At 42.7% G+C, this 22,692-nt stretch overlaps 3 protein-coding genes across 4 annotated transcripts in view; all 3 read right to left on the minus strand.

The window, feature by feature from the left end:
• Nucleotides 1–22,692, minus strand: part of LOC126236228 (cuticle protein 18.6-like) — a 218,521-nt gene that overhangs the window by 155,372 nt on the left and 40,457 nt on the right. The gene's annotated exons all lie outside the window — the stretch shown is intronic.
• LOC126236227 (cuticle protein 18.6) lies at nt 725–21,485 on the minus strand. 2 transcript variants are annotated; one of them, XM_049945360.1, is made up of 3 exons: nt 21,450–21,485; nt 19,657–20,222; nt 725–819 (listed from the first exon to the last, which is right to left on the minus strand). In XM_049945360.1, exons 1-3 carry the CDS (start codon nt 21,459–21,461, stop codon nt 795–797), a joined length of 603 nt encoding a protein of 200 aa, XP_049801317.1. In that variant the 5' UTR covers nt 21,462–21,485; the 3' UTR covers nt 725–794. The 2 variants fall into 2 exon arrangements, with proteins under 2 accessions (XP_049801317.1, XP_049801316.1); XM_049945359.1 differs by having other exon boundaries at nt 725–807; nt 19,645–20,222.
• LOC126236225 (cuticle protein 18.6-like) lies at nt 727–2,222 on the minus strand. Its single transcript, XM_049945357.1, has 2 exons — nt 2,183–2,222; nt 727–1,385 (listed from the first exon to the last, which is right to left on the minus strand). Exons 1-2 carry the CDS (start codon nt 2,192–2,194, stop codon nt 795–797), a joined length of 603 nt encoding a protein of 200 aa, XP_049801314.1. The 5' UTR covers nt 2,195–2,222; the 3' UTR covers nt 727–794.

Genomic DNA, 22,692 nt, shown 5'->3' on the forward strand with positions numbered 1-22,692 from the left:
TTGGCTAATTACAGATACATGATGTTCGGAAATTCCCGTTACAAACTTCTAGGACTTATTTAGGGAAGTGAGTACATTATATTTTAAATAGGAACTTATGTTCGAAAACGTACCATTTGCGTTCTATGATGGTTTCAGTTCAGATATTAAATTCATCCACTTCCGTTTGAGGAACTGAATTAGGCTTGACGCAGTACTGTTATTAGGTAACAAATAAGTATAATAAAGCATCCCTTTATCACTGAAGTACATTTGTATTAACGCTTAACCATTATGTTCTGTACGTGGATTACTTTTTGTTTTGGTTTATTGCGAACATGTAATGTTTGAGTGTAAATACAAAAAAATGTGCTGAAGTGATAAATGGATGTATCGTTACCTTTCGTTTCGAACTGTTACCTAATAATTGTAGTGCGTCACGCCCAAGTGAGTTCTTCAAGCATAAGTGGATGAGTCAAACATATGAACTGAAACCGTCGTAGAATGGAAACGGTACGTTTCCGGACATGAGCTCATATTCAATATATTACATACTCATACCGCTATACAAGTTCTGGCAGTTTGTAACGGGACTTTATGACCATCTAGTATACTTAATAAAATGACTCAAATGTATATTAAAAGTGACAGAAGGTCTTCGCTGCTGCCTAAAATTCTAGTAGTTTATATTACTTCGGATTATAAAAAGTAATAATGTAACAATACATTGTTCAGACGAATTGATGTTTATTAATGGATACAAAAATTTGTACGAAGTGAGGATGAGTAGTTGGTTGGTTGGTCCACGTCAGTCGTTAACCATGGTAGGCGCCGCCGTAGGCCAGGGCGGGAGCGTAGGCGGCCCTAGCGAGGGGGGCGGCGTAGGCAGCCCTGGCGATGGGAGCGGCGTAAGCCCTGGCGGGGGCGGCGACGGCCACGGGGGCGTGGGCGACGGCCACGGGGGCGGCTACGGCGGGGTGGGCGCCGGCCTCCTTGTGCACGACGGCGTTGAAGCCGTTGACGGGGTCAGCCGTGTAGTCGACGGTGCGGATGGAGCCGTCGGGCTCGGCCAGGCTGTAGCTGCCCTGGACGACGTCTCCGCTGCGACTCTCGTGCTGAGTCTTGGAGTCACCAGTGTGGGCGTCCTGGACGTTGTAGGCGAAGCTGTACTCGGGGTGCGGGTCGTACTCCACAGCGGCGGGGGCGGCAGCGACAGCTGGGGCGTAGGCCCTGGCTACGGGGGCGGCGTAAGCCCTAGCGACGGGGGCGGCGTAACGAGCGATGGGAGCGGCGTAGGCGGGGGCGGCGTATCCTCGGGCAGCCAGAGGTGCGCCGGGGGCGTAGACGGCGGGGGCGCCCAGGTAGCCGGCGCTTGCCACGGCCACCACCACGGACAGGACGATCAACTGCCGGAGAAAGAGAACACTGTTATCATTCTTGCTATCGTCACAATCCTAATTAAACAATACTTCATCTTTTATGTAGAAATTGTTCTCCTTTACTGCTGTGGCTCTGCAGCAGATATCTTTTTTTGTAGGTATCTGTGACATTCCCATATGGGAGTCTGAAGTGAAGAAAAATTTGGAATTCGCTAAATGAAATTCGGAGCAAAAGAAGAATAGCGTTAATGTAATTTTAAAAACATGCATCAATACTGAGTCTCCTTTCAAAACTTACTATTATATCTACATTCCGTGGATTAATACGCTACAACATACTGCGAAGTTTTTTTATGAAATAGTAAAGAAAGTTCAGATGGTTCAATACTGCCTGCGAAAGGCGCATATCCACAATTAAATCGCAGTGCTACACTTTACATTAATCTATTCCACATGTTCCCACGTTATCTGAATCGTAGTGTACTAATTATTGTGACTTCTGAATCGTAGGAATGTACGTGGTTTCTTCGATAATCGTCCTGACTCAAGTACCATAAAAAATATTTCATGAAGGAATTTGGCGTAATGTTTGAAATAGATTATGTCCTGAAGGTATTAAGAAAGGAACAAAAATGTGTCGTCTAACACATTCCTGCTCCGCACTATCGTCCACAATGTTCAGTTCCATTTTAAGTGATGGACAGATTCCGTGGTCCTCGTTTATGGCGTACGACAGGTGAAAGTAAGCTCTACACATAGCTCCGCTAAAGACGTCGGTACGATGACAAGCGAACACGAGAGTGCGCTGCTGCCGGTTGCCTCACCTTGCACGCCATGCTGTTGCTGTTGCTGTTTGCTGCTACGTTCCGCTGCTGTGTGCCTGCTTGGGCGGCGGTCACAGCTTATATAGCCACAGCCGTCGCCGCCTGGTCCCCCCTACGGCGCAAAATTTTCGCCATTCACCGCACTAAACCTGATCCCTGTCGCGCTTGTTCGCCGCATACTTCCTACATTGCAAAACGTCAGTGGCGAATATGAGTGTCTTAGTTAATTAGTAACATATACCCATGTTCCGTTTGCCCGTTAAATTGTAATGATATGAAACGAGTCATTTTATATTAACATCACAAATTATTTAGTAAATATAGCTACTTCTTCTTCTTCAGTAGCATTACAGCTCTTGGTGAGCCTTGGCTTCTTCAACAATCTTCCTCCACACTTCTCGATTATTTGCTGCTCTTTTCCACGCCTGGACTCCCATACTCGTCATATCCATCATTACCTCGTCGATCCATCTTCTTCTAGGTCTCCCTTTTCGCCTAACTGAATGGATCATACCTTTCATAAGATCATCAGTCCCTAAGCTTACACACCACTTAACCTAAATTATCCTAAGGACAAACACACACCCATGCCCGAAGGAGGACTCGAACCTCCACCAGGACCAGCCGCACAGTCCACGACTGCAGCGTCTGAGACCGCTCGGCTAATCCCACGCGGCACCACCCTATACCCTATTTATTATTTCCTCACCATGTGTTACACTTACAGGGTGAGAATTATTGAACTATATATAAAAATCGTCATAACTTCTGAACGGTTAGCGTTAGGATATTCAAACTGCACTGTTGACCACGGGGCATGATAGGAATCAGCATGCGTAGGCATGGTTTGGTTTCATTTAGATGGGCTCGTCAATAAGCATAATTGCGGTATTTCGGGGACTGAGAATCCGCATTTCGCAATCGGGAAGCCTCTTCACCCTCAACAGGATAATCAGTGCGATATTTCTTAACGTCACGGTGACTACCGGAAGGTACGTGAAGGTTTTGGAAGATGATTTCATCCCCATTATCCAAAGTGACCCTGATTTCGACAAGACGTGGCTCATGCAAAACGGAGATCGACGTCATCGAAGCAGGAGAGTGTCTGATGGACGAAGGAGGACTTTGGAGGCCGCATTCTGGCTGTGGGATACCCAGAGGCCACAGGCCTGGGTCTCGATTGGCCGCCACATTCTCCGGATCTGAACACATGCCACTCCTTTTTGTGGGGCTGTATTAAAGACAAGATGTACAGCAACCCCAACCTTCTAACTAGCGAACTCAGTGACAACAGACGATCCAAATACACACACACACACACACACACAGCGGGTATGGTACTGCAAAATACCTCCAAAGTATTCTCTTACATAGCACTCGCAACGGAACTCCTACAAAAAACACCACCAGGCCACCCCACCTAGATGCTAGACAGTGAAACAAAACAACGTAATATCACGCGTGCGCACTTGTACACACACGCGCGCGCGCGCGCGCGCGCGCGCGCGCGCGCACGCACGCACCAAATAACACTATCGACACTCCGGAAGACAAAGCACGTACGAAGCAGCTTGCATCCTGTACAGTGTGCGGGACACAACAACCAGACCTCATCACAATCAAACAGACACCCACACTTCACAGCCCTAAACAACTTCCCTCCCATCCTCACCCCACCAAGACGGTAACTATTGCAAGTATTGTAACTTAAAACAACAAACAATACTCCGAAAACAGAGAACCTCCGTATTGTAGCATTTATTATAGACAATATGTTCCCCTAAATTTCTGAAAAGTTATTTCCATCTTTACTTTTTCTATATTCTTACTGTGCATCCCACATTACATGTTTTAATACCTCACGTCTTAATGTATTCTCACTTGCATATACTTATGTTTTTCATTTAATCTTTTATGTTTTGTACCTTTATATTAACTTGTCCTAAAATGAAATAAATATACGATGTGGAAATTCCTTTTATCAAAATAAATGAGTAGCAAGGACTTCTTGCAGTCATTTGTAAATAAAGGATAAAAATAAAATGTTCAAATTATAGCGCAGAAGCGAACAATGAGCAACTTAGAAAGCTATAGAAAAGCCAACTCTTCCCCCTTCAGGGTTACAGAACCGAAAAATCTAAAAGAAAGTGCACATCCCCGCACAACTTCTGGACCTCGCTACACTCCTCAGGAGCTCTTTCTCGCGGAACATTCTTCGGATTACTACGCATCGCACGGATTTTTGGACGTGGCCATCAACACGAACGTTGATGAAATCTTCTCGGGCTTCCATCCGGGTAGCTGCGTCGAAAATGCGCGACGTTTCGATGAGTGTCATTCTCATCATCTCCTGGCGAAGATGATCGCCAGAAGATGATGAGAATGACATCGAAACGTCGCGCATTTTCGACGCAGCTACCCGGATGGAAGTCCGAGAAGATTTCATCAGCAGTATACACACACCGGGAAAGCCTACATTCACATAACACGAACGTTTCTTCGGATTCTGCTTCGGACTGCCTGTACTTCCCAGTATGCACTGAACCTGTGATGTTGAACAAACTTTTTGTTGAACTGACGCGAGATTTTGCATTGTGTACAAAGTACATCTGTTTACAAATAGGGAAAGTGTCAACCGTTAACCCGGGTAATATTTACCGAATGCTAAATGATCATCTATGCAGTATGGAATTCCCTGAGAGTTCTACCAGTTTGCCCGAAGTGGAACTGAAAGACACCATTATTGCACTGATTTGTGACAGCGTGAATAGACATTCGACCATAATGTTGTTGTTGTTGTGGTCTTCAGTCCTGAGACTGGTTTGATGCAGCTCTCCATGCTACTCTATCCTGTGCAAGCTTCTTCATCTCCCAGTACTTACTGCAACCTACATCCTTCTGAATCTGCTTAGTGTATTGATCTCTTGGTCTCCCTCTACGATTTTTACCCTCCACGCTGCCCTCCAATGCTAAATTTGAGATCCCTTGATGCCTCAAAACATGTCCTACCAACCGATCCCTTCTTCTAGTCAAGTTGTGCCACAAACTTCTCTTCTCCCCAATCCTATTCAATACCTCCTCATTAGTTACGTGATCTACCCACCTTATCTTAAGCATTCTTCTGTAGCACCACATTTCGAAAGCTTCTATTCTCTTCTTGTCCAAACTGGTTATCGTCCATGTTTCACTTCCATACATGGCTACACTCCATACAAATACTTTCAGAAACGACTTCCTGACACTTAAATCTATACTCGATGTTAACAAATTTCTCTTCTTCACAAACGATTTCCTTGCCATTGCCAGTCTACATTTTATATCCTCTCTACTTCGACCATCATCAGTTATTTTACTCCCTAAATAGCAAAACTCCTTTACTACTTTAAGTGTCTCATTTCCTAATCTAATCCCCTCAGCATCACCTGATTTAATTTGACTACATTCCATTATCCTCGTTTTGCTTTTGTTGATGTTCATCTTATATCCTCCTTTCAAGACACTGTCCATTCCGTTCAACTGCTCTTCCAAGTCCTTTGCTGTCTCTGACAGAATTCAATGTCATCGGCGAACCTCAAAGTTTTTACTTCTTCTCCATGAATTTTAATACCTACCCCGAATTTTTCTTTTGTTTCATTTACTGCTTGCTCAATATACAGATTGAATAACATCGGGGAGAGGCTACAACCCTGTCTCACTCCTTTCCCAACCACTGCTTCCCTTTCATGCCCCTCGACTCTTATAACTGCCATCTGGTTTCTGTACAAATTGTAAATAGCCTTTCGCTCCCTGTATTTTACCCCTGCCACCTTCAGAATTTGAAAGAGAGTATTCCAGTTAACGTTGTCAAAAGCTTTCTCTAAGTCTACAAATGCTAGAAATGTAGGTTTGCCTTTTCTTAATCTTTCTTCTAAGATAAGTCGTAAGGTTAGTATTGCCTCACGTGTTCCAACATTTCTACGGAATCCAAACTGATCTTCCCCGAGATCCGCTTCTACCAGTTTTTCCATTCGTCTGTAAAGAATTCGCGTTAGTATTTTGCAGCTGTGACTTATTAAACTGATAGTTCGGTAATTTTCACATCTGTCAACACCTGCTTTCTTTGGGATTGGAATTATTATATTCTTCTTGAAGTCTGTGGGTATTTCGCCTGTCTCATACATCTTGCTCACCAGATGGTAGAGTTTTGTCATGACTGGCTCTCGCAAGGCCATCAGTAGTTCTAATGGAATGTTGTCTACTCCCGGGGCCTTGTTTCGACTCAGGTCTTTCAGTGCTCTGTCAAACTCTTCACGCAGTATCTTATCTCCCATTTCATCTTCATCTACATCCTCTTCCATTTCCATAATATTGTCTTCAAGTACATCGCCCTTGTATAAACCCTCTATATACTCCTTCCACCTTTCTGCCTTCCCTTCTTTGCTTAGAACTGGGTTCCCATCTGAGCTCTTGATATTCATACAAGTGGTTCTCTTCTCTCCAAAGGTCTCTTTAATTTTCCTGTAGGCAGTATCTATCTTGCCCCTAGTGAGACAAGCCTCTACATCCTTACATTTGTCCTCTAGCCATCCCTGCTTAGCCATTTTGCACTTTCTGTCGATCTCATTTTTGAGACGTTTGTATTCCCTTTTGCCTGCTTCATTTACTGCATTTTTATATTTTCTCCTTTCATCAATTAAATTCAATGTTTCTTCTGTTACCCAAGGATTTCTATTAGCCCTCGTCTTTTTACCTACTTGATCCTCTGCTGCCTTCACTACTTCATCCCTCAGAGCTACCCATTCTTCTTCTACGGTATTTCTTTCCCCCATTCCTGTCAATTGTTCCCTTATGCTCTCCCTGAAACTCTCTACAACCTCTGGTTCTTTCAGTTTATCCAGGTCCCATCTCCTTAAATTCCCACCTTTTTGCAGTTTCTTCAGTTTCAATCTGCAGGTCATAACCAATAGATTGTGGTCAGAATCCACATCTGCCCCTGGAAATGTCTTACAATTTAAAACCTGGTTCCTAAATCTCTGTCTTACCATTATATAATCTATCTGATACCTATTAGTATCTCCAGGATTCTTCCAGGTATACAACCTTCTTTTATGATTCTTGAACCAAGTGTTAGCTATGATTAAGTTATGCTCTGTGCAAAATTCTACAAGGCGGCTTCCTCTTTCATTTCTTCCCCCCAATCCATATTCACCTACTATGTTTCCTTCTCTCCCTTTTCCTACTGACGAATTCCAGTCACCCATGACTATTAAATTTTCGTCTCCCTTCACTACCTGAATAATTTCTTTTATCTCGTCATACATTTCATCAATTTCATCATCATCTGCAGAGCTAGTTGGCATATAAACTTGTACTACTGTAGTAGGCATGGGCTTTGTGTCTATCTTGGCCACAATAATGCGTTCACTATGCTGTTTGTAGTAGCTAACCCGCACTCCTATTCTTTTATTCATTATTAAACCTACTCCTGCATTACCCCTATTTGATTTTGTATTTATAACCCTGTAATCACCTGACCAAAAGTCTTGTTCCTCCTGCCACCGAACTTCACTAATTCCCACTATATCTAACTTTAACCTATCCATTTCCCTTTTTAAATTTTCTAACCTACCTGCCCGATTAAGGGATCTGACATTCCACGCTCCGATCCGTAGAGTGCCAGTTTTCTTTCTCCTGATAACGACGTCCTCTTGAGTAGTCCCTGCCCGGAGATCCGAATGGGGGACTATTTTACCTCCGGAATATTTTACCCAAGAGGACGCCATCATCATTTAATCATAAAGTAAAGCTGCATGTCCTCGGGAAAAATTACGGCTGTAGTATCCCCTTGCTTTCAGCCGTTCGCAGTACCAGCACAGCAAGGCCGTTTTGGTTAATGTTACAAGGCCAGATCAGTCAATCATCCAGACTGTTGCCCCTGCAACTACTGAAAAGGCTGCTGCCCCTCTTCAGGAACCACATGTTTGTCTGGCCTCTCAACAGATACCCCTCCGTTGTGGTTGCACCTACGGTACGGCCATCTGTATCGCTGAGGCACGCAAGCCTCCCCACCAACGGCAAGGTCCATGGTTCATGGGGGAAGTCGACCATAATAGAACAAGATAATGGTCTACAGTGTGATGGATGAACTCCATGATATAGCAATGATTGACAGTGATTGTATATGTGATTGTAAAACACATGAGCAGTCCTTTCTTCAGAAACCAAATTAAATTTCGATTATAAGAAGTCTGCAGTTGAATTTTGAAAAAACGGAAAGAAGGGAAACAGGTCGCTTTCATCCATGCAGCATAAATATCACAAAGTTATGTCAATGAAAAATCTGGGAAAAATATTTTTTTCGTGATGGCACACAAAGTGATGAGATGATGATAGTACAATATTGGACTTTACAAGAAGTAATGTAGGCTATGGACCATCGACTGTTTATCCAAGATACCGAACATTCGAAAGTGGGCCTTGCAAATGAGCAGCGAAGTAAAGTTACACAATTTCAATGCATGCCCCAAATGGCTACTGAATTTTGAAAAGGTGCGCGGAATTTTATCTCGGAAAACACAAAGTTTATAAGTAGACACTATAAACTATGAAAATGATCTCGACGAAGTCATTTTACGACTTGAGCGCAAGTTAAGGATTACAACAGCGTTTTTGGGAGCTGAAAAGTTGTACAACTTCGAACAGACCGGATTCAACCTGGAGTTCCATTCTATACGTACTTTTTTCCAAAATGGTGTAAAGAAAATTGAATTCATACCGCAGCCATTGTAATCAGTTACAGTTAAACGATTCAGCCATGCAGTCTCTGAAACTAGCAAACTGTTTACCAGCCTATTCATAGTTTTAAAAGAAACTAATGGAGAGATTTCACAGAGAAGTAGAGAACTTCTTTTTGAAGCCAAAAATGTTCTTGTGACGCCTGACCATGTCAGATGATTCTTGACAGAACTTTTCTTTCCCAGTGCAGGAGAAAAATCTGTATTATCGTTAGATTCCTGGGGCGGTCAGTGCGAAAGAACTGTTGTGAATGTCGTAACTGAGGACGAGGAACTTGTTCATCTGGTGGTTCCAAAAAGCTCAACGGGGCAAGTTCAGCAGTTGGACGTATACCGCTTTCGATGTTGGAAGAACTTTGTGACAAGATTCTCAGATTTAGTTCTGCTGCATGATTATTATGTCAATCTCTATTTGAAAAATAATATGATGAAGCTGCTGCCACTAGTGCATTGGCAGTTCTCTTAGTCGAGGTGTTCCAATGTACTGAAATATGACTGGCACAAATCAGTTTTAAGCATTTATTTACCGATTACCATTACTGTAAAGATTTTATATCATAATAATTGGTTATCATTATTTTCTGTTAAGAAAATACACGTATGTGAACCGGTAGTTAAAAAAAAAAACAAAAGAAGTATGAACTGAAAAAGTAAAATAACAGTTTCCATAATACAACAAATAACTAGAATAATAATGAACGTTTATATATTTTAATTAGGTGTGTTGCACATACTCCAACAGCACATTCTGTACAACTTATTTTCCAAAAAATGGTATTACAGAAACTATCTTCATCACACATGAATGTATGTGGAATGTGAGTTTCTTTAATTTATGTTGTAACAAAAGTTTCTATTTTGCAAAATTCATTAACGATGTAGGAGTGATTTGTAGATTTTATGAGTTTTTTCAAAAGTTGTTTATACAGTTTCCAATAACGTAAGTTACACTTCAACTTTATATAAAAGTGTTTTATGTTTCATGGTTTCGAAGCTATTTCCTCTAAACCCAATACACCAAATTACTTTTCGGCATTTGTTTTACCCCTTAAAAGTGAAGCTGGGCAAAAACAAAAATACTTATTGCTTTATTTTGCTCCCTACAAACACCTACCAAATGTCATCAAGATCGTTCATTGACTCTAGGGAATATTCCTTGTGAGTGTAACGATATTGCCGACCGGGGTGGCCGAGCGATTCTAGGTGCTACAGTCTGGAACCGCGCGACCGCTACTGCCGCAGGTTCGAATCCTGCCTCGGGCATGGATGTGTGTGATGTCTTTAGGTTAGTTAGGTGTAAGTTGTTCTAGGGGACTGATGATCTCAGAAGTTACGTCCCATAGTGCTCAGAGCCATTTGAACCATTTTGTTACAATATTCCTGTCTCCTGATGGCATAGTGAGCATGCATAACATCGCATGTTTAAGTTTGATATCATAATGTAGAACTAAACTATGTTTTCTACATAATTACAAACTTTTAAAAATTCCACCGAGTACAGCATTTTGCATGAATAGATATACCTTATCCCTGATGGCTGGGAATACAAGTTCTCAGTTGTAAAACTCAATGTAAATCTCGCAACACAAAGAAGCCTCGAAAGACAGTCTAGAACGCTTCAAAAATGATTTATAAGTAATTGTCCCTGTAACCGCCCTGTTAAATTGTTAGAATCTTAGTCAGAAATGTCGTGTAATAAATATTTCGCTTGAAGCGCCGTTGTGACGCAGGCAAAGGCCAATTGTGGAAACTAAGCCACTGAATATTAAAAGCAACGTTATTAAAGAATACACCCGACTGATTACACACAATAAGAGAGCACGTACATTCAAGAATGAGTGGTTCAAAATAAGAATTAATACTGTAAGAGGAATGGGTCATAAGTATAGTTAGATCGGTACACACTCAGTTGTATGCGAACATACGATCGGTATAGAGGCACGTACATTCTAAGTACTATCATTCCCCGTGGCCTGGTTAAAAAGAATTGTGGTTAAAATGCATTTATTCATCTAAGAAAGAAAATAATCGGACTTCGTAAGTAAATGAAAAGAAAGATTGCAGGCGAGGTAAATATGACCTATATATTGCAATTGACATTGGCGGCCACGAAGGGAAAGAGATGAACGCATTCAGTACCTCTATTGTTGAGCAGGGCCGTCGTGAACATCGTCACCACCATCTAAATTCTCCATACTAAATTAAAATAATAATAATCTTCCAGAGTTACAGGAACTGGGATTCATAGTATCGAAAGTGAGAAAATCGTTCTGTTTCGAAAGTTGCTTTCATTATTTAGCACAATTTCACTAGTAACTACACAGCACGTCTTATCACCAGGACATGAGAACAACGAAAGGTAACTATCACTAAACCTAATAAACGAAGAGCGTAAATCTTCTTTTGTCCATCACTGTTAAATACTTCTCAAATGAATCTTTGGTGTTAGAGTCGAAAAATTATCTGTACATTTATCAATAAGAAAAAATTATTAACTTCCTTTATGACTCCCATAATTGTGAACATCGTAGACCGAACAAATGTCCAGACTAAAAGGAGACCTGGCAGATTGTTGATCATAGAGCTGCTTATAGCTTGTGAGGAGACTGTGAAGTCAAGTTACTGACGGTGCATCCCAAATCTGCTGTACCGCTCCCTTTGATACTGTATATAGTTCAGTGCTACAAAATTACTGAAAATTATTGAAATCTGAATATGGGTGTCCACATATCTGCAAACAGCAAGCACTTCACAATCAAATCAGTGAACACCTCAATCCCGCACTCGACGTTTCCCAGCAGATATCATGTAAACAATCCCAAGCTTTATCTTCACAGCGTCGACTGTATGACATTTGGTATATACTATTTCTCAGCTCAGCTAATACAGCACAGAAAACAAATTTATAAACTAGTAACGAACAAATGAGGCAAGGCAACTGGGCTCTATTCTGGTACCCTGAGATAAACTGAAATAATTCTTTGAACAACTGATGTCAGCATGAATATAATTAGCAATCTATTTTTGACCACTGATACAATGAGTGCCAGTTTATGTGCTGATTTTCATGGAAAGCTACACCATGAGTTATCTGAAGCTTCAAACTATTATTTACATGTGATATTAATGTTGTCCTTTGCAGTTACCATGCACTACAAGCTTCCTGGCAAATTAAAACAATGTATCAGACAGGGAATCCAACACGGAACTTTACTTTTTGTGGACAAAGTTTTGCTGGTTTTCTTTTCCTTTGCCGGGACTCAAATCCAGGACTCCCATTTACTGTTCTTCCTACCAACTTTTTTCTATGTATTTATTTTTTAAACCAAATTAAATAAGAACAGATTGACGTTCCAATCTTTACATAAATTTGTTATTTTAATTAAATAGTATTTAGCGGCCTTCTTTTCTAAACTCACTACAAAATGAAATATTAACTTGGGTAAACAAAACAATACAAACACACCCAAGGGCTCTTCTTTTTTTCTAGCCGTCATAGTCCGGTGTATTCTTTTATTTCAGAAACAAAAAATAACCAGCCATGAAGAGACGTTATACAGAGTATACGATCTTTGTTTCTGATCCTTTTTTATAACTTGTTTTCCATGATTAGTAAATAGCCACAATAGCCGAGATTATGCAAAAAAAATAAAAAATGAAAAATGAAAAAGAATCAGGCTGCTGTTGCAAAGTCATCCGTGAATTAAACACTTGTAAGGAAAAATGCTGAAAAGATGAAAAGAAAAAGAAAGAAGGAAGGTAGGAAGACTTGCATCGTCATGCTCCACTCGTCTCGCCGTTAGAACAACGGTCTGGCACCGCGCGACCGCCACGGTCGCAGGTTCGAATCCTGCCTCGGGCTTGGATGTGTGTGATGTCCTTAGGTTAGTTAGGTTAAGTAGTTCTAAGTTCTAGGGGACTGATGACCGTAGATGTTAAGTTCCATAGTACTCAGAGCCATTTGAGCAATTTAGAACAACGGCCGTTCTATCGTCGGAGGGGAGAGGGGGTGTTTCCCGCCTTTGTGGCGCGTTTCGTCTCGATTCCAGCTCCTGGGAGGGTTCTAAGGAGTTCATGAAAGTGGCCCGATAGTGTCGATGCCGGCGCAAGGTGTGGCGTTGTACATGGACAGGTGCCCAGAAGTTCGCCGGATCTACGATGTGACGGCGTGCCACTTAGACGACGGAAACTAAGGCGCATCAGGATATATCGGCATGGTAGGAGAGACGTGTTAGGGGGCACTCGAAGGTAGAAAACCACAATCTTCTGTACAAGGCTCCAGACAGCTGCTGGAGCCCCATACTCGAAACTGCGTAAATCCGTATCTTCGACATCGCAATTGAGGAACAGGGGTGAGTCCACCAGCGCGATGCGGTGCAGTTCCTGCCTTGTAGTATATTTGCTATTGACGAGAAAGTACCACGTCACAGTGATGTCAGTGTTGTTGTATGATTTGATTTGATCCATTATAAATGGTTTGTGAAAGCCTGCGACTGTAGATACAATAGGTTTGTTTATAATTAAATAAATCTTCTGCTACCAGTCACGATTTTTCTTTATTTTACTATTCGCACGACGCGTTTCGAGAAATAATTCTCATTTTCAAGTGCGTTTTTTGATGTGTGTTAAGCCATTTCTTTTGATGTTGTCAGTGTGTGTGAGTCTGCTTCATTTTGTTGACTTTTACTGTAATACATAAGAAACGCGATTTTTGGTTGGGTATCAATTCTTTCTGTGAGGTTAGTGGCTAAAGTTTGAGAACAATTTGTACTTACAGTTTTCTAATGGTCCATTTGTGTAGAGTCTCACACACACTTAACATCACACACAACTTGTACACTTTACACATCGAAAATATCTTATATAAACAAAACAGTTACAGAGATCTTCTTACAGGTAGTTCACAGAGATAACATTATAGGTCTTCCACAGATTATGATATGCTTTTGTACAGAGGTTATTTATCTTAACAGTTTGATTTTACAATTGTGCTTATTTATATGTTTTACTATTTTTATTTAAGTATATTATCGAAACATCTGAAGAAATTCACTGATTCACTTTCAAGTTTTTCATTTAATATTTTATCTTCATATTTTCTGTAATGTGAATATATCTCCAGTTCTTCAAGCAAATCCATTTTATGTCCTTTATTTAGTCGGTGGAGTACTTTGACATTTTGCTCTATTTTTCCAAGTGGGTGTCCTGTATTATGTATGTGTGTTGCTATTGCTGATGTAGTGTTTGTTGTGTGTGTATGCTCTAATGTGCTCTGTGTACCTGGTGTTAATATTTCGGCCTGTTTGTCCTACGTAGAACTTGGAGCATTCCTGGCATGTTACCTTGTATATTCCAGAGTCTGAATATGGATCATGATTACACTTTATATTATGTATTAGTTTTTGGTGTAGTTTATTGGATGTAGAAAACCCAATTTTTACTCTGTGATTTTTGAAAATATTTGCAATCTTCTGTGATACATTGCCTATGTATGGAATGCTAGATATATATTTGTTTTTCTCTTTTTCTTCTGTGGTGCAGTTTGTACCTGGGTTTCTCTTCACTTTGTCTAAGATTGTGTCAACCATGGAAGCATTGTAACCATTGGCAACTGCAATCTTCTTCACTGTGTTTATTTCTTGTTGCATATTTTCTTGGTTCAATGGTATTTTAGTTGCCCTATGCAGCATTGACCTGTATGCTGCCTGTTTATGGATATTTGGGTGACATGAGGTTGCAGGGATTGTGGTGTCAGTCATTGTGTTTTTCCTATAAATTTTGAATGTGCATGTGTTGTTGTGTCTTGTAATATTTAGGTCCAGAAAGTTGATACTTTTATTTTGCTCATGTTCCACTGTAAATTTGATTTTCTCATTTAGATTATTGAAATGATTAAGAATGTCTGTGATGTCTTTGGTATCTCCTTTCACTAACAGTAGTGTGTCATCTACATATCTCCTGTAAAATTCTATTTTCTTTAGGCAAGGTTCTTGGCTGTCAAATAATTTTTGTTCTAAGTGATTTATGTATATGTCAGCTATGGTACCGGATATACATGATCCCATTGCTAGGCCATCTGGTTGCTTATAAATGTTGTCATTAAAGGTGAAGTAGTTGTAACTTAGGGTTAGCTGAAGGAGTTCCATAAATTCGACAATCTCTGTGTATGAAAGTTTCTTGTGTTGCATAAGGTTCTTTTGTATTACTGTTAGAGCTTCTTGTATGGGTATGTTTGAATAAAGGTTGGTGATGTCAAGTGATATAAACTGTGCATCTTGGGGGAGCTTTCTGGTTCTTAGTTCTTTGGCTAGAATCATGCTGTTTTTTATGGAATATGTTGTTTCATATGTATAATTTTTCACCAGTATGTTATTTAGTTTTTGTGACAGTTTGTATGCTGGGCTGTTTATAGAGTTAACCACAGGACGTATCGGGTTTCCATTTTTGTGTATTTTTGGCTGTGCTCTTAGGCGTGGTGCTTTTGGATTCATACATGTAAGGTATTTCTTTTCAGTTTCTGTCAACAGAAAATGTGTGTTCTTTAATTGTTCCTTAATTTTACTTTGGAATTGTTTGGTTGGGTCTTTTTTAATGTGTTTAATATTTTATCTTCATATTTTCTGTAATGTGAATATATCTCCAGTTCTTCAAGCAAATCCATTTTATGTCCTTTATTTAGTCGGTGGAGTACTTTGACATTTTGCTCTATTTTTCCAAGTGGGTGTCCTGTATTATGTATGTGTGTTGCTATTGCTGATGTAGTGTGTTTGTTGTGTGTGTATGCTCTAATTATAAACAAACCTATTGTTGTATAATTGTTGGCTCGTTTCCTAAACTATAGGTCATGAAAACTGGGGTGACGTGCTTCGGCGGGGTTTCGGGGTAGGGACGCTCAGAGAAGGCGGTAGATGCGCAGGTATTCGTCTTCCAGCCTGGGGAGCGTGTTGCATATGTAACAGTATTCCAAAAGGAAAACTCCGATCAGTGGCATTGGAAGTAGTATATGTACCAATGACGTTGGCAGGCGTCTCGAAATAAGTCATATTCGGCGGTCAACATTCCAGTGAAACTAATATTCTCGCTTTTCCACAACCGGAGGGTAGTATTGGTGTAAAGTCACGTGGTACTAGCTCTTACGTCAACAAGCGTGAGGCCACCATCCCACTTCGGTAAGGTAAGGGCATCATACTCGAATATGAAGATATGGCCGCAACATATAAAATACCCGAAGGCTGCTTATAGTCTGGCAGCCATTGTCGCAGTGATGGGCAGAATCTGGACCATGTGGGGTATCCGGGCTGCCAGGTGTGTACTGACAAAGGTGATCCTCTGGCACATTTTCAGCAGGCGTAGTAGGTGGCTCTGTATGTTCGCCCGCACGCGTTGAAGTAGTGCCCCAAAATCGATCAGCGAGGTACGGCGAAGCTCTCGCGTGCACACCACTCTGAGAGAGCGGAGGATGTCCACCAGCTCAAAGAGAGCCATGCTATCTGTGACCCTGCCTTACTGGGCGTTCGATCCGTATATACTCTCTGAGTCTTCTAATGACGAGAAGCCTGGACATCGCCCCTTGAAGGAGGTGCGTGATCACACCTCCGTGAACGTCGGGGATATCACTATCCAGTCCGTCACTGCGTTGAGTAACGCGTGACTCACACGATCAAACATTTGATTGAAATCGATGGAAATAGAAACGCGTGTCAGTCGGAATTGTGTTGCCACAGCGATCACTGAAGGCAGTCTTGATGTTATTATTGCCAACTAAGGAGGGCGTGCTATTTCGTGCTATTTCTATGACTTCCGGGCGTGGTTCTTGCTCACAATTTCTGGTGCAAGAATGTCATTCTTCGGGAGAATGCGTCTCCCTGGCAGCAGAAGATTTCGTGTATGAAGTCAGATTTTTGCGGCACCTCTTCGTCTTGTGAAGTTGACTCAGTGGTCGATTCTGATGTCTTGCTGCGTTTCCTGCCCCGTTAGGGCTACTTTTCCTTCCGACAATGTGTGTCGATGTCTTAGGAAGAAAGTGACTCCCGTCGTTCCGGTACAAAAGCCGCTGCTGGGATAATGCGGTCTTCAGTCTCCTTAAGACCCTCACGGGTATGCTTGTGATCTTCGAGTGTGGGTGGGTCCGGTTGGAAGTTATGTTAACGGGCAGCATTGTCGGTGGCAACCTGCTGTGACGCCTTCGGTTGTGTCAGTCCTGGGAGAACGTTATGAACAGCGCCTCAGCGCCTTCTGAGGGGTGGTCGTGCGGTGCCAACACGTAGGTGAGTGGAAAGTCAGTTGTGGTTCGGTCGGCTTTCGTGTCGTCGTACCGTAGTTGTGTGATGCGGCGTTTCAGGCATTCATTGCGGACGTCGCCCTCTTTGCCATAACCAAACACATGTTCGGGTTGACCGTCGTAACTCATCACTGTTCGGCAGCAGCCAACTAAAATGTACCCGTGTTTCGGCTACACGTTTGTATACTCTCCTATAAGGGCTTAGCTCCGCGATGACTTCTTCCTGTACCTCGAAAGGCAGTTCGAGAACACGGATCGTTCGGAGCCCAAGTTCGGCATGGCCCACAACCACAGGCCCGATGTAGTCGTCGGGGTGTCGAAATTTGAGTAATTGTCGCGTCCGTTGGATAATCTCGTTGCAGGCAACGTCGGAAGTCATCTGAACATAAATGACGCTGCTGACCATCGATAGGTCAACGACGATGAGATCGTCACAAGGAATCTTGACATCATCACGTAAGAGTTGGCCATGACAGTTTGTTCGACTTAGAGGCGCTGTGACGCGGAAGTAAACAAACACCACGCGTGCGGCGGCGGGGACGGCTGTGAGCGATCCGCACTGCGGAGCTGCCAGAGGCGGATGCTGGTTAAGCTAACCACGCGTGACTCACAACCCGTCCTCGAAACTACACATCGAGCAGTACCTCTTTTCTACTATCCAAAGTTAACAGACGTTCTCCTGCATATTTTCTGGGACTGACACTCCAGGAAACAAATTGGCCATATGCGAGTGAGACTCACCTTCGTACAAATTTAATTAGGTGTGTACACAGTTCTGCAGTCGGGGAACCGGAAATCTCGACGATTTTTGCTTGTTATCGATACTGATACCGGCAAGATATATGTGCAACAATCCAAGACTTTCGAGAATGCTTTAATTTTAACTTTGAAGTCGGATAACAAATGACAAAAAAAATATTTTTTTGGTGTGATATAATTTCAAATGAAGACTTTTTGGATTTTTTCCTGTACTAGGACTGTTAAGGCTTGTTTCTTGCCACAGTTCATGATTCTAGGTCAATGAGAAGTAGCCTATACCTTTTAATGAGTTTGCGAGTGTCAGAAAACGTGACACAAATGGCCGTATGTTTTGACTGTATTTACTTAGAAGGTTACATTTAGTACGCCGCCAGGGAACCATAGACCTTTGTACATCACTTAAATTTGAACTTGATACGTCTACTCGTTCCTGAGGTAAAAGGTTTTAACAGTCGTATAACTAGACGGATATACAAACAGACGGACAACAAAGTGATCATTTAAATGTTTCGTTTTCACCGATTGAGTCACGGAACTTTAAATATGATACTATGGAGAAATGGCTTAGTCACAGTCTACAAGAACTGATCCAGAATTAATCTTACACTCTGCAGCGGCGTGTGCACCGTTGTGCAACAACTACTTGAAAAAGTAATACATACCTATATGGTAGAACAACGCAGAATTAGATGTCACCTTGAGCTTTTTCCAGAATAGTGGTACATGACCAGAAATTTCTTTCTGGAACATGGATAAACTGTGTTGTTCTCGCCCGATGGCTCGATCCAACTGGTTCTCACCCTGCACTGTATACTGCTACTACTGCTTCCGACCAATGTCTTCAGCTTCCTATCTGTCAATTATGACATCTGTCCCCTCTGGCTATGTTTGTTAATGTGGAAACGCTGAACTGCAACGTGCCGTGAATCGGACCCCAAGACACCCTGTAAGTATTTCTGTATAACCCGTCGGGTAAGTCCGCTAAGAGATGAAAGCTCAGAGGTAAGGCAAGGGCGTACCACTTCCAATAAAACCATGCCTAGTAAAACACAGTGCCAACGGCCTTGCCGCAGTATTAAAACCGGCTCCAATTGGGGAGCTACTTGACAGAAGTAGCGGCTGCAAAACCGACAGCGACCGGGAGAGGGATGTTCTGACTGCATGCCTCTCTATACCTGCATCCAGTGAAGCCTAATGGCTGAGGATGGTGGTCGGTCGGTACCTTTGATCCATTCGCAACCTGTTCAGAGCCAGTGGTTGTAAGGCACAGCAGTGTTCAAACAACCTTTTAGATGGTGACAGATTTACCTTATTTTCTGGTAACTGGTTAAATTGCTGGAAATGTTTTATGGCGTAGACATTCTACAACTTGTGCTACATGGCATACAACATTGGCTACATATTATAATTTCCAAGTACTGAAAATAGTTATAATACTGTAGCTCAATTACGTACATTTGGGAGAGCTATCGTAATTTAGCATACTTTGGAAAGGCTGGGTTTGGGATGAAAATGGAAAAACGTAATAACGTACCACTAAATAGTTTAGACAAATATTATATTGATGTTCATTAATGGATACAAAAATTTGTACAAAATGAGGATGAGCAGTTGGTTGGTTGGTCCATGTCAGTCCTTAACCATGGTAGGCGCCACCATAGGCCAGGGCGGGAGCGTAGGCAGCCCTAGCGATGGGGGCGGCGTAGGCAGCCCTGGCGATGGGAGCGGCGTAAGCCCTGGCGGGGGCGGCGACGGCCACGGGGGCGTGGGCGACGGCCACGGGGGCGGCTACGGCGGGGTGGGCGCCGGCCTCCTTGTGCACGACGGCGTTGAAGCCGTTGACGGGGTCAGCCGTGTAGTCGACGGTGCGGATGGAGCCGTCGGGCTCGGCCAGGCTGTAGCTGCCCTGGACGACGTCTCCGCTGCGACTCTCGTGCTGGGTCTTGGAGTCACCAGTGTGGGCGTCCTGGACGTTGTAGGCGAAGCTGTACTCGGGGTGCGGGTCGTACTCCACAGCGGCGGGGGCGGCAGCGACAGCTGGGGCGTAGGCCCTGGCTACGGGGGCGGCGTAAGCCCTAGCGACGGGGGCGGCGTAACGAGCGATGGGGGCGGCGTAGGCGGGGGCGGCGTATCCTCGGGCAGCCAGAGGTGCGCCGGGGGCGTAGACGGCGGGGGCGCCCAGGTAGCCGGCGCTTGCCATGGCCACCACCACGGACAGGATGATCAACTGCCAAAGAAACAGAATACTGTTAACATTCCCGCTCTGACATCTCAGTCCCAGATAAAAAGTGCTCCCTCTTTTGTGTAGACCTTTTTTCCAGTTTTCGTATGGCCCTGTAGAAGGTGCCTGCAATACTCCTAAGTGGGACTCTGAAGTCAAGAAAAATTTGGCAAAAATAAAGTGGAGATTTTCTGCTGTATGAAGAGTCCATTCAAAGCAAAAGAACTAACGCAGGGACACATCTCTTTGATAAGCGCTAGTGACCAGTAGTGCGTGTGCTTTAGATGTAATTCTATGGAATATTTAATTGCATCTGCAGCCGTTGGACTAATATATTATATCATTCTAAAGTGTTTTTTTTTTTTTTTTTTTTTTTTTATTCGAGGCGTGCTCTGCCACGAGGTTCACGAGGTGATAGGTCCGCAACTCTTTAGTGTTGAGGAAATTGGATATTTTTTTTATTCGTCTGTCTCAGTAGCACTGATATAAAATTCAGCTGTAGTGTTTACCAGCTTGACGCTGACACGCCCACTCTCAAACCACACACCTTGCTATTATTCATGCAATATGTATATAGTACCAAAAGGCACAAACTACTTCTGTACAGGAAAGTATACAGTGGGGAACAAACACCCTCATCATTGATCTTAGCCTATTTGTTCGTTAAATTTTCCTCTACCTTCTCCCTCTCCCTCTGTTATCTCTCTCTCTCCTTTTTTTTTTTTTTTTTTTTTTTTTTTTTTTTTTTTTTTTTTTTTTTGCAAGGAAGGAAGTCCAGGTAGCTAACACTGCTTGTCAAAGGCGCGCAAATGGCAATGCAACGCACTATATTAATGTATTCCAATTCCAAAAGTATCTGAGATATCTCAGCATAATGTAGTAATTATTGTTTCTTCTGAACAGTGCGAATGCCCATTGTTACTTTGATAATTGTCCTAACTCAAGTAGCCTAAAAATTAGACATGGAGGAACCTGGAATAATGTTTTGACAGACGATGTTTTAACAGACGATCTCATTATTGTGTTACGGAAAGCAACAAAAAAAATTGCCGTGTAAGACACGTCTGTCGTTCATTACCGGCAATTGTGTTCAATTCTTCATCGTTATACGTGATTTCTTGTCCCTCGTTTACAAGTATACGAGAGGTGAAAGTAAGTTCAAATTAATGGTTGGCAAAGCCGTCGCCACGGCGCCAGCTAAACACGAGAGTACGCTGCTGCCGGCTGCCTCACCTTGTACGCCATGTTGCTGTTGCTATTTGCTGCTACGTTCCGCTGCTGTGTGCCTGCTTGGGCGGCGGTCACAGCTTATATAGCCACGGCCGGAGCCGCCTGGTCCCCCCTACGGCGCAAAACTTTTGCCATTCACCGCGGAAAACTTGACCCCTGTCGCGCTTGTCGCGTGCATACTTTCTACATTGCAAAAGTCAGTGGCGAGTGTCAGGAGACATAAAGAAAGTACAGATTAGCTTTAATGTTTACTTTTTAAGAGCAGATTTTAAAAAATTAATCTTATTCTCAGTTTCACTTTTGACATTATATGCATTGATACGTTATTGCAAACGCCAGTGCAAAGGAACACAGATTACATGGTGGTTCTGAAAACTTAAGTGAATTGTCTCAGGTAATAAAGGAAACAAAAGTTACAAACAAAATACTTTTACTGGTCTTGAAAAGCAATCACCATTAGCTGCAAAGTTCTGACATTTGCCAGAAGGCTGTTTCAAACCGACAGCAAACGTATCTTCTGGAGACGCTCGAAGCACTGTGGCCCCGTGTTGTCGGATATCCGCATCAGTGCAGGAGATGACACCTAGTGTGTCAGTATGTTCCGTAGACCATGCGACAGTCAATGCATGGTCTGACACAAGGAAAATTACGCTGTTCTCACGTACGTATTCCATATCCTTAGACAATAAGGGGAACTTTGCAGAACAGAAAGAGCTGTGTATAAAAAGTGAACTCATCTATCTAAATAAATTCCGATTGCTTAGACTATTGCATTCTTTCGTTTCAGCACTATTGCAGTGTTATATAAGGAAATGGAGAGATAAACGGTGGTCATTGATAGGTGCAATTATTCTTTTATTTTGCACATTCTTCTAATGTCATTAATAAAGGAATATGAAATATTTCACAATATGGGTATGGGATTCCAAAGTCGTGTAAAATCTCTTTTGGTGTGACTCCCGTTTGCGAACGTCCTTGCCGCTGTGGTTACACCGGTTCCCGTCAGATCACCAACGTTAAGAGCCGTCGGACTGGCCTAGCTTTTGGGTGGGTGACCATCCAGTCTGCCAAGCGCTGTTGGCAAGCGGAGTGAACTCAGCCCTTGTGAGGCAAACTGAGGAGCCACTTGACTGAGGAGTAGCAGCTCCGGTCTCGTAAACTGACATACCGCCGGTGTGCTGACCACATGCCCCTCCGTATCCGCATCCAGTGACGCCTGTGTGCTGAGGATGACACGGCGGCCGGT

Source organism: Schistocerca nitens, chromosome 2 (genome assembly GCF_023898315.1).
Source record: "Schistocerca nitens isolate TAMUIC-IGC-003100 chromosome 2, iqSchNite1.1, whole genome shotgun sequence".
NCBI classification, from domain to species: domain Eukaryota; kingdom Metazoa; phylum Arthropoda; class Insecta; order Orthoptera; family Acrididae; genus Schistocerca; species Schistocerca nitens.

Coding starts and splice junctions, on each gene's coding strand:
- LOC126236227 (XM_049945360.1), bottom strand. Junction 820..19,656: donor GCCTACGCTCCCGCCCTGGC/CTATGGTGGCGC, acceptor TCCCGCCCTGGC/CTACGGCGGCGCCTACCATG.